This window comes from Canis lupus, chromosome 8, assembly GCF_011100685.1.
Source record: "Canis lupus familiaris isolate Mischka breed German Shepherd chromosome 8, alternate assembly UU_Cfam_GSD_1.0, whole genome shotgun sequence".
Lineage (NCBI taxonomy): Eukaryota > Metazoa > Chordata > Mammalia > Carnivora > Canidae > Canis > Canis lupus.
This window is the reverse complement of record NC_049229.1, coordinates 50622573-50636406: the sequence shown is the minus strand read 5'-3', so window position 1 is coordinate 50636406 and position 13834 is coordinate 50622573. Positions and strand designations below refer to the sequence as shown.

The 13834-nt window shown below is 39.3% G+C and overlaps 1 protein-coding gene across 3 annotated transcripts in view; it reads left to right on the top strand.

The window, feature by feature from the left end:
* Nucleotides 1-13834, top strand: part of SPTLC2 (serine palmitoyltransferase long chain base subunit 2) — a 110178-nt gene that overhangs the window by 82956 nt on the left and 13388 nt on the right. For 2 of the 3 annotated variants that reach the window (XM_038545419.1, XM_038545418.1), the window contains one exon: nt 12525-12660. The exons of the other annotated variant lie outside the window; for it this stretch is intronic. In XM_038545419.1, coding sequence (XP_038401347.1) covers nt 12525-12660 — 136 coding nt within the window. The remainder of the gene's footprint in view (nt 1-12524; nt 12661-13834) is intronic. 3 annotated transcript variants of the gene reach the window in all.

The window sequence follows — 13834 nt, the reverse complement described above, 5'->3', positions numbered from 1 at the left end:
GATTATTAAATAGTAGTTGGATATATTTAATAGTGTAAATTGAAGGATCAGAAATTTGATCACATTGCAGTTTTTTTTTACTTCATTTGATTTTCCAAGTATATAAATGTTTATTTTTTATTTATTTAAGTATTAAGATTCATACAATAAAGTGCATAAATCTTAGGGATACACTGAACACTAACAGTGAATATACACCTAGTTCAGCGAATACACACCCAGATCATGACCTAGAACATTTCCAGTATCCCAGAAGGCTGTCTTGTGCCTCTTTCCAGCCTGCATTCCTTGCTAAAGATAATTTTGACACTGTTTTGACTTCTATCACTATATATTAGTTTTGCCTTGAACTTTTGAATCTGGTGTATTTTATTCATCATTATGAATGAATGAATGAATTATGAATTATGTCTTTTGAGATTCATCTGCATATTTGGGTGGAACAGTATAGTTCATTTGCATTGCTGCCTAGTACCAAACCATACATATTGTTTGAATGTATTACCAGTTATCCATTCTACTGATGGACGTTTTGGTGGTTTCCAGATTTGGAATGTTACTAAAAGTAGCACTCTTGTACATGTTTTTTGGTATACAATTCTATTGGGTGTATATACCTAGGAATGAAATTGCCAGATCATAGAATAGGCCTATATTTAGGTTCAGCATATATTGCCATTTTTACAAAGTCCCAGTTCACAATCTCATTAGCAAAGCCTTGAGAGTTCCTTGTTCTTGTCAACACTTGGTATAGCCTTTCCAACACATTTTTTAAAGGATTTTATTCATTCATTTGAGAGAGAGAAAGAGCAAGAGCATGCACCAACAGGCAGGGAGGGGGAGAAGGAGACAGAGAAGCAGGCTCCCTGCTGAACAGGGAGCCCAACATGGTGCTCGATCCCAGGATCCTAAGATCATAACCTGGGCCAAAGGCAGATGCTTAATGGGCTGAGCCACCCAGGTACCCCAACCTGGGCAACACATTTTAATATATTTAAAAACATATTTGCATTAGGGGAAATTAGAGATGAAAATGGAGAAAAGAAGAAGAAACATTATTTATTCTTAATTAGGAACTGTATCATTTTAGAGCACCTGGGTGACTTAGTGGTTGAGCATCTGCCTTTGGCTCAGGTCATGGTCCTGGGGTCCTGGGATTGAGTCCCACATTAGGTTTCCTATAAGGAGCCTGTTTCTCCCTGCCTCTCTCTCTCTCTATGTCTCTCATGAATAAATGAATAAAATCTAACTACAACAAAAAGGAACTACATAGTTTTTATTAAATATTTTTATTAATTCCTTTGCCTTGCTCTCAATATTTTGGCAATATTTAATGCATCCTACCCAAGGAAAAAAAATGTGCAAAAATAAGCAGGAAGAAGACCTAACATGATGGAAAGATATCCGTGCTTATTGGTTGGAGGACTATTATTGTTAAGATGACAGTACTTCCCAAGTTGATCTATGGAGTAAACAATATCCCTGTCAAAACCCCAGATGCCTTTTTTGTAGAAATTGGCAAGTGGATCCTAATATTTGTATAGAAATGCAAGGGGCCTAGAACAGTCAAACTTAAGGGAAAAAAAGTCACATGTCCCAAAGCTGTAGTATCAAGATAGTGTCATATTGGCATAAGTATAGTTACACAGACCATGAAATACAACTGAGAGCTCAGGAGCGCCTGGGTGGCTCAGTCAGTTGAGCGGCCAACTCTTGATTTTGGCTCAGGACATGATCTTGGGGTCCTGGGATTGAGCCCCACGTCAGCTTCTGCACCCACTGGGGAATTTGCTTCAGGATGCTCTCTGCCCTTCTCTCAAAAAAATATGTCTTAAAAAAACACAACTGAGAGTCCAGAAGTAAACTTTTTAATTTATGATTAGTTGGCATTCAACAAGACAATCACAGTCTCTTTTAACGAATGATTCTGAGACAACTGGATATCTACATGCAAAATAATGAAGTTGGGTCCCTACCTCCCACCATATAGAAAAATAACTCAAAATGGATCAAAGGCCTAAATGTAAGAGCTAAATTTACAAAACTCTAGAAGAAAATATAGATATAAATCTTTATGATTGTGGGACTCGGCAGTGATTTTCTTTTTCTTTCTGTCTTTCTTTTTTTCTTTTTTAAGATTTTATTTGTGTGAGAGCAAGTGAGTGAGGGTGGGGAGGAACAGATGGGGGGGGGAGAGAGAGAGAGAGAGAGAGAGAGAGTCTGTCTTAAGCAGATGCCATGCTAACTAACTCAGGGCTCAATCTCATGACTCTAAGATCACAACCTGAGCCAAAACCAGGAGTTGGATGCTCAACCAACTGCACCACCCAGGCACCCAGGCAGTATCTTAGTTATGACACCCAAAAGAACAAGCAACCAAGAAAAATAAGTTTTACTTCATCAAAGTTTTTGTTCAAAAGTGAAAATACAGTCCTCAGAATAGGAAGAAATTTTGCAAATCATGTCTGATAAGACTCTATCAAGTATTCAGAATATAAAAAGAACTTTTACAACTCAACCCAAGTAAAATGGCCCAATTATAAAATGGGCAAAGGATTCAAATATTTCTCCAAAGAAGATACACAAATGGCCAATAAGCAGAAAAAGAAGCTATTCAAACCTGTTAGACATTAGGTATATGCAATGAAAACCACAGGAAATCACTTTACGTACACTAACGTTACTAAAAAAGACTGTAACATTGTTAGTGAGGATCCAAGAAATAGGAATGCTCCCGTATCACTGGTAGGAATGTAAAATTGCCCAGCCACTTTGGAAACAGTTTCTAGTTCCTCAAAAAGCAGACACCATAGAGTTAGCATATTACCCAGAAATTCTCTTCCTGGGTATATTCCCAACCACATTGAAAACGTGTCCCCATAATTTGTACATGGATGTTTCTAGCAGCATTATTAGTGACAGCCAAAAAGTGAAAACAATCCAGTGTGCAGAAGCTGATGAGTGAATAACAAAATGTGGTGTATCCATGCAAAGACAATTAAAAAAGAGTCAAATACCGACACATGCTATAACATGACACATGCTACAACACTGATAAACCTTAAAAACACCATGTTAAGTGAAAGAAGGAAGACACAAAAGGCTACATATTATATGATTCCATTTATATGAAACATCCAGAATAGGCAAATTCATAGAGACAGGAAGTAGATTAATGATTGCTCGGAGCAGTGGAGAGAGGAAATGAGGAGTGATTGCTAACAGGTATGGAATTTCTTTGGAGATGATAAAGGTGATGAATACTGGTGATGGTGCACAACTTTGTGACTATACTAAAAACCACTGACTTGTATATTTTAAAGGGGTGAATTTTACAGGATATGAATTATATCTTGATAGAAGAAGGGAAAAAACTGAAAAGAGTAGAGTAGTAGGGGGAATACAATTTGCTATATAAGCTGTAATAACTTGTAACAGTCAAGTTAATGGAACAGAAATAAAATTCCAGAATGGTAAGGAAAGGGCCTGCTGAAGAAAGGCCCTCCCTGATCATAAAGTATTGCCTTTTGATATACTTTTAATCAGTTTATATTTTATATAAACTAATTGGGTTTTCCCATGTGTGATTTTTTTTTTTATACCGTAAGTATACCAGCTGCCCCACCTTTATATCTTCCTTTAGATAATTGGTAATTGAATTTAAGGGAGGTAAAAACATGCCCAAGTTCTATATAAAGCTAATGTGTCTCCAACTCAAGCTTAAGGGTAAAGAGAAAAGAAACCCACGGTCCCTGTGAAGAAATAACTTTAGGGCCAATAGTAGTTCTCAACTAACCAGGAACTGTGCTGCCTTCCTAAGACACATTGGGAAACATCTAGGGGCATATTTGGTTGTCCCAGACTGGGCTGTGGGGAAGTGGTATTGGCGTTTATCACCAAGGGGCCAGTGATTCCAAATGCTCTTCACGGCGCTGGACAGCTTTAACCCAAGTATTGTCTACAAATGCCAATAGCAGTCTTCCTAAGAAACACTGGCAATGGTTGACTGAAATTTTGCAGAATGTCCCCCTTTGGAAGATGGAGCAGTGATAGAAATCTTAGAATGGTAATTTAGAAGTACTACTGGACAAGAGAACCAGTTCCAAACTCAGATTTGGCTCCTTGCTGCACAAAAATCAATACTGGAGAGACAAGTGATGCTGGGAAAGGAAAAATTGCTTTATTCAGGAAGCCGGCAGCCTGGGAAGATGGTGGACTAGTATGTCTCAAAGATCATCTTCCCTATTCAGGGGAAACTGGAGGGTTTTAAAAGGGAAGGCATAGGAATGGGGAGGGGGCTTGCATGCAGGAGGAGCCAGTGCCCAGCAGGTACTCCTGAGTCAACATGAGCTTGAACAAATGTGCTGGCATCAGGGCAGCTGTTTTTGAATGTAGTCAGGCCTTATCTTCTGAGAAAGTTGAGTCCTTCGTGCCTCAAGGCCAGTGGTCTGCAAATCTCAAAGTCAAGTCTGCTACAGATCAAGGGGCTTAGGTCAAGAAGCAAAGAGTACCTAAGCTTGAAGCAATTTAATCCTTAAAACCAACTGAGTGTTGTTATGAAGGAGGAGACAGGATGAAAGGAAGTCTCTGGGCCCCACACTTTCCCTAGGAGCAGATAGATCAGGGCCTAAGAATCAAAGAGCCGTGTGACCTCCTGGGCTGGGGTGGTGGAGGCAGGGTTAGTGAAAGATCCTAAGAGGCAAGCGAGTCTCCAGGGGATGCCCAAGCAGCACCATCAGTGACTTCAATGAGACAATTACTCAGTTTTCCTCTTACATTTCTGTTAGCTATATTCCCTTTAAGTCCTACTTAATATAGAAGCTAAAGTGAATCAGTGAGCAGTGGTTAAGGGCACAGCCTTAGAAACTAGAAGAACCAGTGGGGTGCCTCGATGGCTCTGTTGGTTAAACCTCCAAATCTTGGTTTGTGGTCAGGTCGTGAGCTCAGGGTCATGACATCGAGCTCCGTGTCTGGCTCTGTGCTCAGCACATAGTCTGCCTGAGTTTCTCTCTCCCTCTTCCTCTGCTCCTCCCTGCCCCTCTAAAATGAATAAATAAATCTTTAAAAAAGAAACTAGAAGAACCAGGGAGTTCAAGTCCTGGTTCCTCCATTGGAGTTACTTAGCCTTCCTGGGCACTGGTTTAGTTTCCTCAGCTGTGAAATAACTTTTAAATTTGCCTTCTTTGTCTCTTTTGAAAGTGTCATTGTGATTTTGCATCTGAGATTTTTCTACTGTGCAAATAATTGACAGTTTTCAGAACTGCTGTGATAGGAATAGTTAAGGCAGACCTTGACTCTGTCTTCACCTCAGCCCCAAATACTTCCAGGTGAGCAAGAGATTGAGATATTGTCCTAACAGTGGTTCAGATATAGCACCACTAGCTTGAGAGAATGCCATGTTAATTTAGATAATATGAATCAACATAATCTTCCATTCAGTTACAGTAGATTATATATAGTAGTATCTTATCAGGAGATAAGGCTGGCTGGTAGTCGACTTGGTAATATTTAGAGATATAATAACTGAAATGAAAAGGAAAGGAAAGAAGCATTTACTGAACCTGGCACTGTGCTCACTGTACTACATACTTTCTGTGCCTTGAAGGAAATCAGTACTGAGAGCTTCTATAATTACTGTCAGGATAGTCTTTGAAAACATAGTTTGTATGTGATCTCATTTACCTGATACTATATAAACACTTGTTTAAGAGATCTTTAAGATAGAGACACCTGGGTGGCTCAGCCATTGATCACCTGCCTTCAGCTCAGGGCGTGATCCCAGGTCCTGGGATCAAGTCTCACATCGGACTCCTTGCGAGGAGCCTGCTTCTCCCTCTGTCTATGTCTTTGCCTCTCTCTCTGTGTCTCTCATGAATAAATAAATAAAATCTTTAAGATACAGTCTCATTGTAGATTTCAGTGGAGAGACATGCTTAACATAGGCAAAGCAAACACAGAATGTCTGAGTTTATTCCATTTTTTTGAAAAAGCTTTTGAAGAGAAAAACCACTAGCATGAAACATAGTTCCTTCCTATTCTGAAGTATAATCCACCAAAGTAAAATGTTAGAAAAATGAACTTTCCAATAGCAAAAATGTGACATTTAGACAGATGATTAAGCTAAAAGATTGTTAAGTTCAGTTCTTAGACATATAGAATTAAAGAGATATGTGAAATATCCGCAGTGTAATGTGTTTGAAAGTATAAATTAGAACAAGGTCATGGGTAGTATTTTTCCATATTTTATCCTGCCTTATGGCCCTTACTTCATGGTTAATGCTGAAAACTAATTGAAACCATTCTTACGGCTACCTGTTTTGTTTGGGGGACCCTCAGTAAAGAAGGCCCGTATCTGCTTTGAGATTATGACCTTTAACAAGAAGAGGGGGGAGAGAAGTTCTTGAATTTCAGATTCTTCCAGCTCATTATAATTAATTGGAAAGTATAAGTCTGAAGAGTAGCAGTAATTTTATTTTATTTTTCCCAGGAAAGCAGATTATATCAGCATATCCAGGAAATCTAAGAAGATTAGGAGCTGTATAATGGAGTATGATGTGAGTTAGGGGATCAACTCTGGCTGAACATCATTTATGTTTGTGTCCTTTCTTTTGAAAGATTTCATTTAACACTGGAAATGTTATTTTTGAAGTTGCAGATTCAAACACATTTTGTTGATTATGTTATAAATTATATAAAATCTCATCAGCTAAATTGACAATTATATTGCTATTTAAGTACGTGAGTATATGCTATATTTTTTGGAGCATAAGTTCTGAGTAGTTAGCACGAATGCCATTTAAGACAAAATATCTGCTGTCCTTTGCATCCCTTTAGTTTGTACATATGTCTTACCCTGTTTTTTTTTTTTTTAACTAGTCCTAGGACCTTAGAAAATTTGTAGCTCATAGAACACTATCTGTTCTGATTGATAACCTGTCTGGGAGGGCTAATGAAATTTTGAGTAATTATCCAGTAGTTCCTTCATATGTTAAGCTTACATGGCTGAGAATCCTGAAGAATGTGGATTAAGACTTGATAAAAACGTACGTCTTGGAGAATATCTGAAATGCAATTGGTTCAGCTTCACATATTTGACATTGGTTAATGAATATAGCCCCCAAATCTAATCTATTTTGTAAAAGTGATTCAAAGTTATTAATAATAGGTTGTCAATAGGTAGATAATTATGATGCCCCTTGTTTTTAGGTTTTCTGTTTTCTTAAAAGTATTAGATCTAATGATGCCATCACAATCTATTGATCCTTCATTACTTCATAAGCATAAAATTTATTGCAAAGAAGTTGAGGACTAAAAATGACCTATTAAAGTTATCTTTTACATTTTCTGAGAAATAAATTATGTACTCCTGCTTCCTTTTCTTTCTTTTATGCCAAGCTGTAGATTTTTTTGAAGAGATTCTAAAAATGGTTTAATTCTAACCATATTGAAGAACTCCACAAACACACAGCCATAGAGTGAGGTTTAGTTGTAAGGGTCAAGAGAATCAGTATAGAGGTTTTCTCAAAATTGCTTTGATGCTTTTTATCATCCTTAAAAGTAGAGATTTATGTTGGGGATCCCCAGGTAGCTCAGCAGTTTGGCGCCTGCCTTTGGCCCAGGGCGCGATCCTGGAGATCCGGGATCGAGATCCGGGATAGAGTCCCGCGTAGGGCTCCTGGCATGGAGCCTGCTTCTCCCTCTGCCTGTGTCTCTGCCCCTCTCTCTCTCTCTCTCTCTCTCTCTCTATGTCTATCATAAATGAATAAATAAATAAATCTTAAAAAAAAAAAAGATTTAGGGCAGCCCTAGTGGCTCAGTGGTTTAGTGCCGCCTTCATCCCAGGGCCTGATCCTGGAGACCCGGGATCAAGTCCCACATCAGGCTACCTGCGTGGAGCCTGCTTCTACGTCTGTCTATGTCTCTGCCTCTCTCTCTCTCTCTCTCTCTCTCTCTCTCTCTCTCTCTCTCTCTCTCTGTGTCTCTCATGAATAAATAAAATCTAATAAATAAATAATAAATAAATAAATAAATAAATAAATAAATAGATAGATAGATAGATAGATAGATTTACGTTTAAGAAGTAGAGAAGGATCCTGACCTATTCTATTACCATCTGTGTTCGTAAAAGGATAAAGACATTTTAAGTTAGGGGGTATTTTTGTGAACAAGACTAAGCCTTCTTTTTACACTTTGCTTTTTTTTTTTTTTTTTAATTTTATTTATTTATTCATTAGAGACACGGAGAGAGGCATAGGCAGAGGGAGAAGCAGGCTCCATGCAGGGAGCCGGATGTAGGACTCGATCTCGGGACTCCAGGATCACGCCCTGGGCTGAAGGCAGCCACTTAACCACTAACCACTGAGCCACCCAGGTGTCCCTACACTTGTTTTAAATCCCTATTAGAGGGGTACCTGGCTGGCTCACTTGATGGAACATGTGACTCTTGATCTTGGAGTCCTCAGTTTGAGCCCAGTGTTGGTGTAAAGATTACTTTAAGAAAAGAAAAAGAGGGCAGCCTGGGTGGCTCAGCGGTTTAACTGAAAGGAAAACTGTTCAGCAAGAATGGGGATGTATAAGTTGGAGATTTTAAATGCCCGTTCCCACTGTCTTCAGGTTGTGCTACGCAAGAGTCATCTTAGATTATTTTCTTCTAGGACTCTTCTTGTCAAGGAGCAGGTGGTGATGAATAGGGAGACTGAGACTTTTCACTTCCTCTCATTAAAGAAAACTTGGTTAGAATGATATAGTAATTGGAAAAGTTAAGGTCTACCTCCTTAAGATTTCTTCTTTTCCGTGATTCCTCCTTAATTTTTCTTGATGTTCTTCAAATGAGAAAAAGAATTTTTTTTTTAATTGGTTTGTGATGAGAAAAAGGTCACAAGTTGCAAAATAATAAAGTGGGTGCAGAAAAAAGTAAGATATACTAATATGCAGGTGTATCACTCAGTGTTCTAAAAATGATCTTTAAGGAGTTATCAATTGTATACAGTATAATTCACCAATTTTAAGTGTATAATTCCATGAGTTTGTTTTTTTATTATTTTTATTTGTTTTATTCATGAGAGACACAGAGAAAGAGAGAGGCAGAGACACAGGCAGAGGGAGAAGCAGGCTCCATGCAGGGAGCCTGAGGTGGGACTCGATCCCGGGTATCCAGGATCACACCCCAGGCGAAAGGTGGAGCTAAACTGCTGAGCCACTGGGGCTGCCCAATTCCATGAGTTTTGACAAATGTATGCAGTCTGGTAACGATACCACAATTGAAGGATAGAATGTTTTTGTCACCCCCCAAAAGTTCCCTTGTACCCCTTTGTTGTCAGTCCTCTCTCCACTCCCTGGCAATCACTCATCTGTTTTCTGTATCTATACCTATGTCTTTTTTTAGAATATCCTACAAACAAATGTGCGCAGTCTGTAGTCTTCTGTGGCTGGCTTATTTCATGTAACATAATGCTTTTTTTTTTTTTTAACATAATGCTTTTGAGATTCATCAGCATTGTTGCATGTATCAATTGTTTGTTCCTCTTTATTTCCTTTCTCCCTTTATCATGTTTCCTCCACCTTTCTCAGTGTATGGAGGATAATTAGCATTTTGTGCCTCCTTGTCTGCCAATACTCTGTTATTTCTGGTCTGTTTCTGTAGATTGACTTATCTCCTGGTTGGTGGGTCGTATTTTCCTGTTTCTTTGAATGCTTAGAATTTTTTATTGTATGCCAGATGATGTAAATTTTACATTATCAGGGGCCTGCACTTTGTCGTATTCCTTTATTTAGGTAGTGTTGGACTTTGTTATTAGTATCAGTTGGATCAAAAAAAGAAAGAAAAAAAAAGAATCCGTTGGATCATGGGGCAGCCCTGGTGGCGCAGTGGTTTGGCACCGCCTGCAGCCCGGGGTGTGATCCTGGAGACCCGGGATCGAGTCCCACTTCAGGTTCCCTGCATGGAGCCTGCTTCTCCCTCTCCCTGTGTCTCTGCTTCTCTCTCTGTGTGTCTCAATAAATAAACTCTCTTAAAAAAATAAGAATCAGTTGGATCCTTTCCAGACTTGCTTTTAAGGTTTGTTAGAGTGGATCCACAGCAACTTTTAGTCTAGGGCTAATTTCACTCCCCAGCTAAGTGTGATTCTGAGGTCTTTAATTTGGGGAGGTGAAAATATGGTCAGCTCCACATGAGCACCAGAAACTGTTCACTCCGCTGCTTTCTGGTGGCTCTTTCCCCAGGTCCTGGAGGTTTCTTCTCATGCAGGGCAGATGACACTTTACCAAAGGCTCAAGAGGACCCTTCCTCAGAGCCTCCCCCCCGCCCCACCTCTCCCTTTGCACCTCTCTCCTCTCCTCTTTGCTCCCAACAAATCCTAGCCACCTTAGCATCTTCAGCTCCCATCTCCGGTATCCTCACCTGACCAGGCTAGGTTCCTCTCCCTGGGCAGAAGCCTGGGACCTGCCTCTAGCCAGTCACGGAGCAATCCAGAGGCTCATGTCTGGTCTTCCTCGTCTCCAGCAGCACAGTTCTGTGCTGCCAATGACCTGGTGTTTGAAAACCATTTTATGTACATTTTCTTTTATGTGCTTTGTCTAGTTTTCTGTTGATTACAGCAGAAAGGTAAATCTGGTCCTGGGTAGTCCTATCCTGGCCAGAAGTAGAAGTCTCACTTTCTAAATGTAGAATAAGCATGTACTGGTATTTGTGGAGAAAAACTTGGGCACAGGGGCTCATCAGTTCTCAGCGTACCTAAATGTAACATACTTTAATGTCTGCTTTGTTATTTTAAGACAAGTGTCATAACTGAAGTGGCATTCTTCAGCATTCACAGTAAGCCAGTCTAAACTTGAGTGTTATTCTCTGGTCCACTTGAAGTTATTTGCACAAAGAATTAACTTGGGGTTATTTGTAACAGACTTATCTAGGGTAACTTTTCATCAATGAATGGATGGGTTGGTATTCTTTTTTTTTTTTTTTTTTTTTTTGATGGGTTGGTATTCTAAGGACATTTGTTAACCACCTGTATTTCTGATCGACGGGATTAACTTATCTTTTGAATTGTATGATATATGTATTTTTTAAAATGTGAATTTCTTGACTCTCTAATGTATGTGAAAAAACAACTGCAACCTTTTCTTGTTTGTGAGTATTCGTGGCTGAAAAGACCCTGTAACAGTTGTTAGTCCTTTGCAAGCTGATGTTTTGAATTTAGGCTTATCTTTAGAACAGAACAATTGTTTGGACCTCTGTTCATAGACTGACCTACCATAATGTCAAAACCAGTCCAAATATTTAGTCAGCAATTTCAGAAAATTTTGTTTAAGATCTTATTTATTTGAGACCCCATGAGAGAGAGCAAAGCAGGGGGAGGGGCAGAGCGAGAGGGAGAAGCAGACTCCTTTTTGAGCAGGGAGCTCGATTCCAGGACCCTGGGATCAGGACCTGAGCCAGAGGCAGATGCCAAACTGACTAAGCTACCCAGGCACCCTGAGAAATGTTTGTTTTAATCCATTTGTATTTTAGGGACGATGAACAAATTAGGATTAAAAATATGATTTTACATTATTATGGATACACTGTTGTCTGATAGAAGTTTCAGGGAAATGGTGACATAAAAATCAAACTCTGAAGAGGAGAATTTGAAGCTCTAAATGGCTCTAGATCTGATCTTATTTGTAAAATTATTTGCAGTGCAGTTCATTGGAATGAATATTGAAGTCCAGAAACCTAGGTTCTAGTCTCAGCTGTGCCTTATTACTTACCATGTGACGCTAAGCCAGTTACCACCTTTGTGAGAGTTGCCTGATCAAATAAAGAGAACAGTGAATATTCTACCTACTGTGAAGGAATGGTAGAATGTTAAATGAGGTGTATTGATGAGAATGTTTGAAGATGCTAATGTGTCACGAAAATACTAATAGTTAAACTTCACTTTGTACATTATTTCAAAATCTGCCAATAATACCTACTGTGACAGAATACAAAGCAAGATTTATTTTTATATTTCATACAGTTTGTTCTGTGAAAATATTTTATGTTAGAAATGCATAACCAGGGCAGCAGGGGTAGCTCAGCGGTTTAGCGCCGCCTTCAGCCCAGGGCCTGATCCTGGGGACCCGGGATCGAGTCCCATGTCGGGCTTCCTGCATAGAGCCTGCTTCTCCCTCTTTCTGTGTCTCTGCTTCTGTGTGTGTGTGTGTCTCTCTCATGAATAAATAAATAAAAGCTTAAAAAAAGACAAAAAAAAGACATGCAGAACCAAATATATCATGGCTGATAGAATGGAGATAGAGGAGATTGCTATCTTTTTTCCACTCCTTTTTTTTTTTTTATTAAGATTTTATTTATTTACTCAGAGAGAGGCAGAGACACAGGCAGAGGGAGAAGCAGGCTCCATGCAGGGAGCCCGACGCAGGACTCAATCCCAGGTCTCCAGGATCACACCCCGGGCTGCATGCGGCGCTAAACCGCTGTGCCACTGGGGCTGCCCCACTCCTTTTATCTTAATATTATTTTTATTTTCCTCCTCATGATTTTCCAGGCAAACAGTGTATACAGCAGTTAGCTGAAAACACCAGGTATTTCAGGAGACGTCTGAAAGAGATGGGCTTCATCATTTATGGAAATGAAGATTCTCCAGTGGTGCCATTGATGCTCTACATGCCAGCCAAAATTGGGTATGTTCTATTGCAGATTACAGACTGTCCTCTGATTAGTCTTAAGGTTCCTGTGATATTAGACTCAGGCTTATGTATTTTGTTAGGAAAAAGTGTCTTGGCCTCATTATGTTAACCTTCATTTGCTAGAAATTCCATAGATTAAATAGTGGATTCCAGTTTTTAAAATATGTTAGCTTGAAAAAAAAAAAACAAAAACAAAAACAAAAAAAAAAATAAAAATAAAATAAAATATGTTAGCTTGTTAGTCTTTCATTAAACAAACATTGAGTTTAATGCTCTCTTCTAGGAGATTGTGATAGATCAGTGGACAGAGCACAGTAAAAATACTGGTCCCTATGGAGCTTATGTTCTTTTTTTTTTTTTTTTTTTTTTTGGAGCTTATGTTCTAATGAGACAGGAGTCAGACAAACATAATAAATAAGTTATGTATTTGCTAGAAGACATTACATGTTATGGGGAGAAGTAGAGCAGGTTATGGGGGATTGAGAGGGCCCCATGGGCAGGCAGATGACAGTATTAAATGGGGTGGTGGGGGGTGAGCCTATGGAAAGGGAAGGTAACATCTGAGCTTGAAGGAGCAGAGTTAGCCATGTGGAGAAAGAAGTTCTGTGCAAAGGCCATAACACAGGAACATACTTAGCTGATTGAGGAATAGCAAGAAGGCGAGTGGAGCTGAAATGCAGTGCCCGAGGGAGAGTAGTGAGCTCTAAGGTTAGGGCATGTTATTGCATGGCTTCCCAAGGTGCAGATTACACCAGTTTCTTTGGTTTGTGCAACTAGTGTATAATGGAAAGCTTTGCCCTAGAATAGCTTCCAATGTATTTGAGAAGTCCAGATGTATAATGGAACCAGAAGACATTTGAAAAGTAATATGAAGTGAGCAAATACAGTTCTTTGCAAAATAATTGTATGAAAATTGCATCAGAAATGTCAAAGAGGGGCACCTGGATGGCTCAGTGGTTGAGTGTCTACCTTTGGTTCAGGGTGTGATCCTGGGTCCTGGGGCCAAGTCCTGTGTCAGGCTCACTGCAGAGAGCCTGCTTCTCCTTCTGCCTATGTCTCTGCCCCTCTCTCTCTCTGTGTCTCTCATGAATAAATAAACTAAATAAATCTTAAAAATAAATAAAAATTAAAAAAATTAAAAATGTAAAATAGGGGCGCCTGGGTGGCT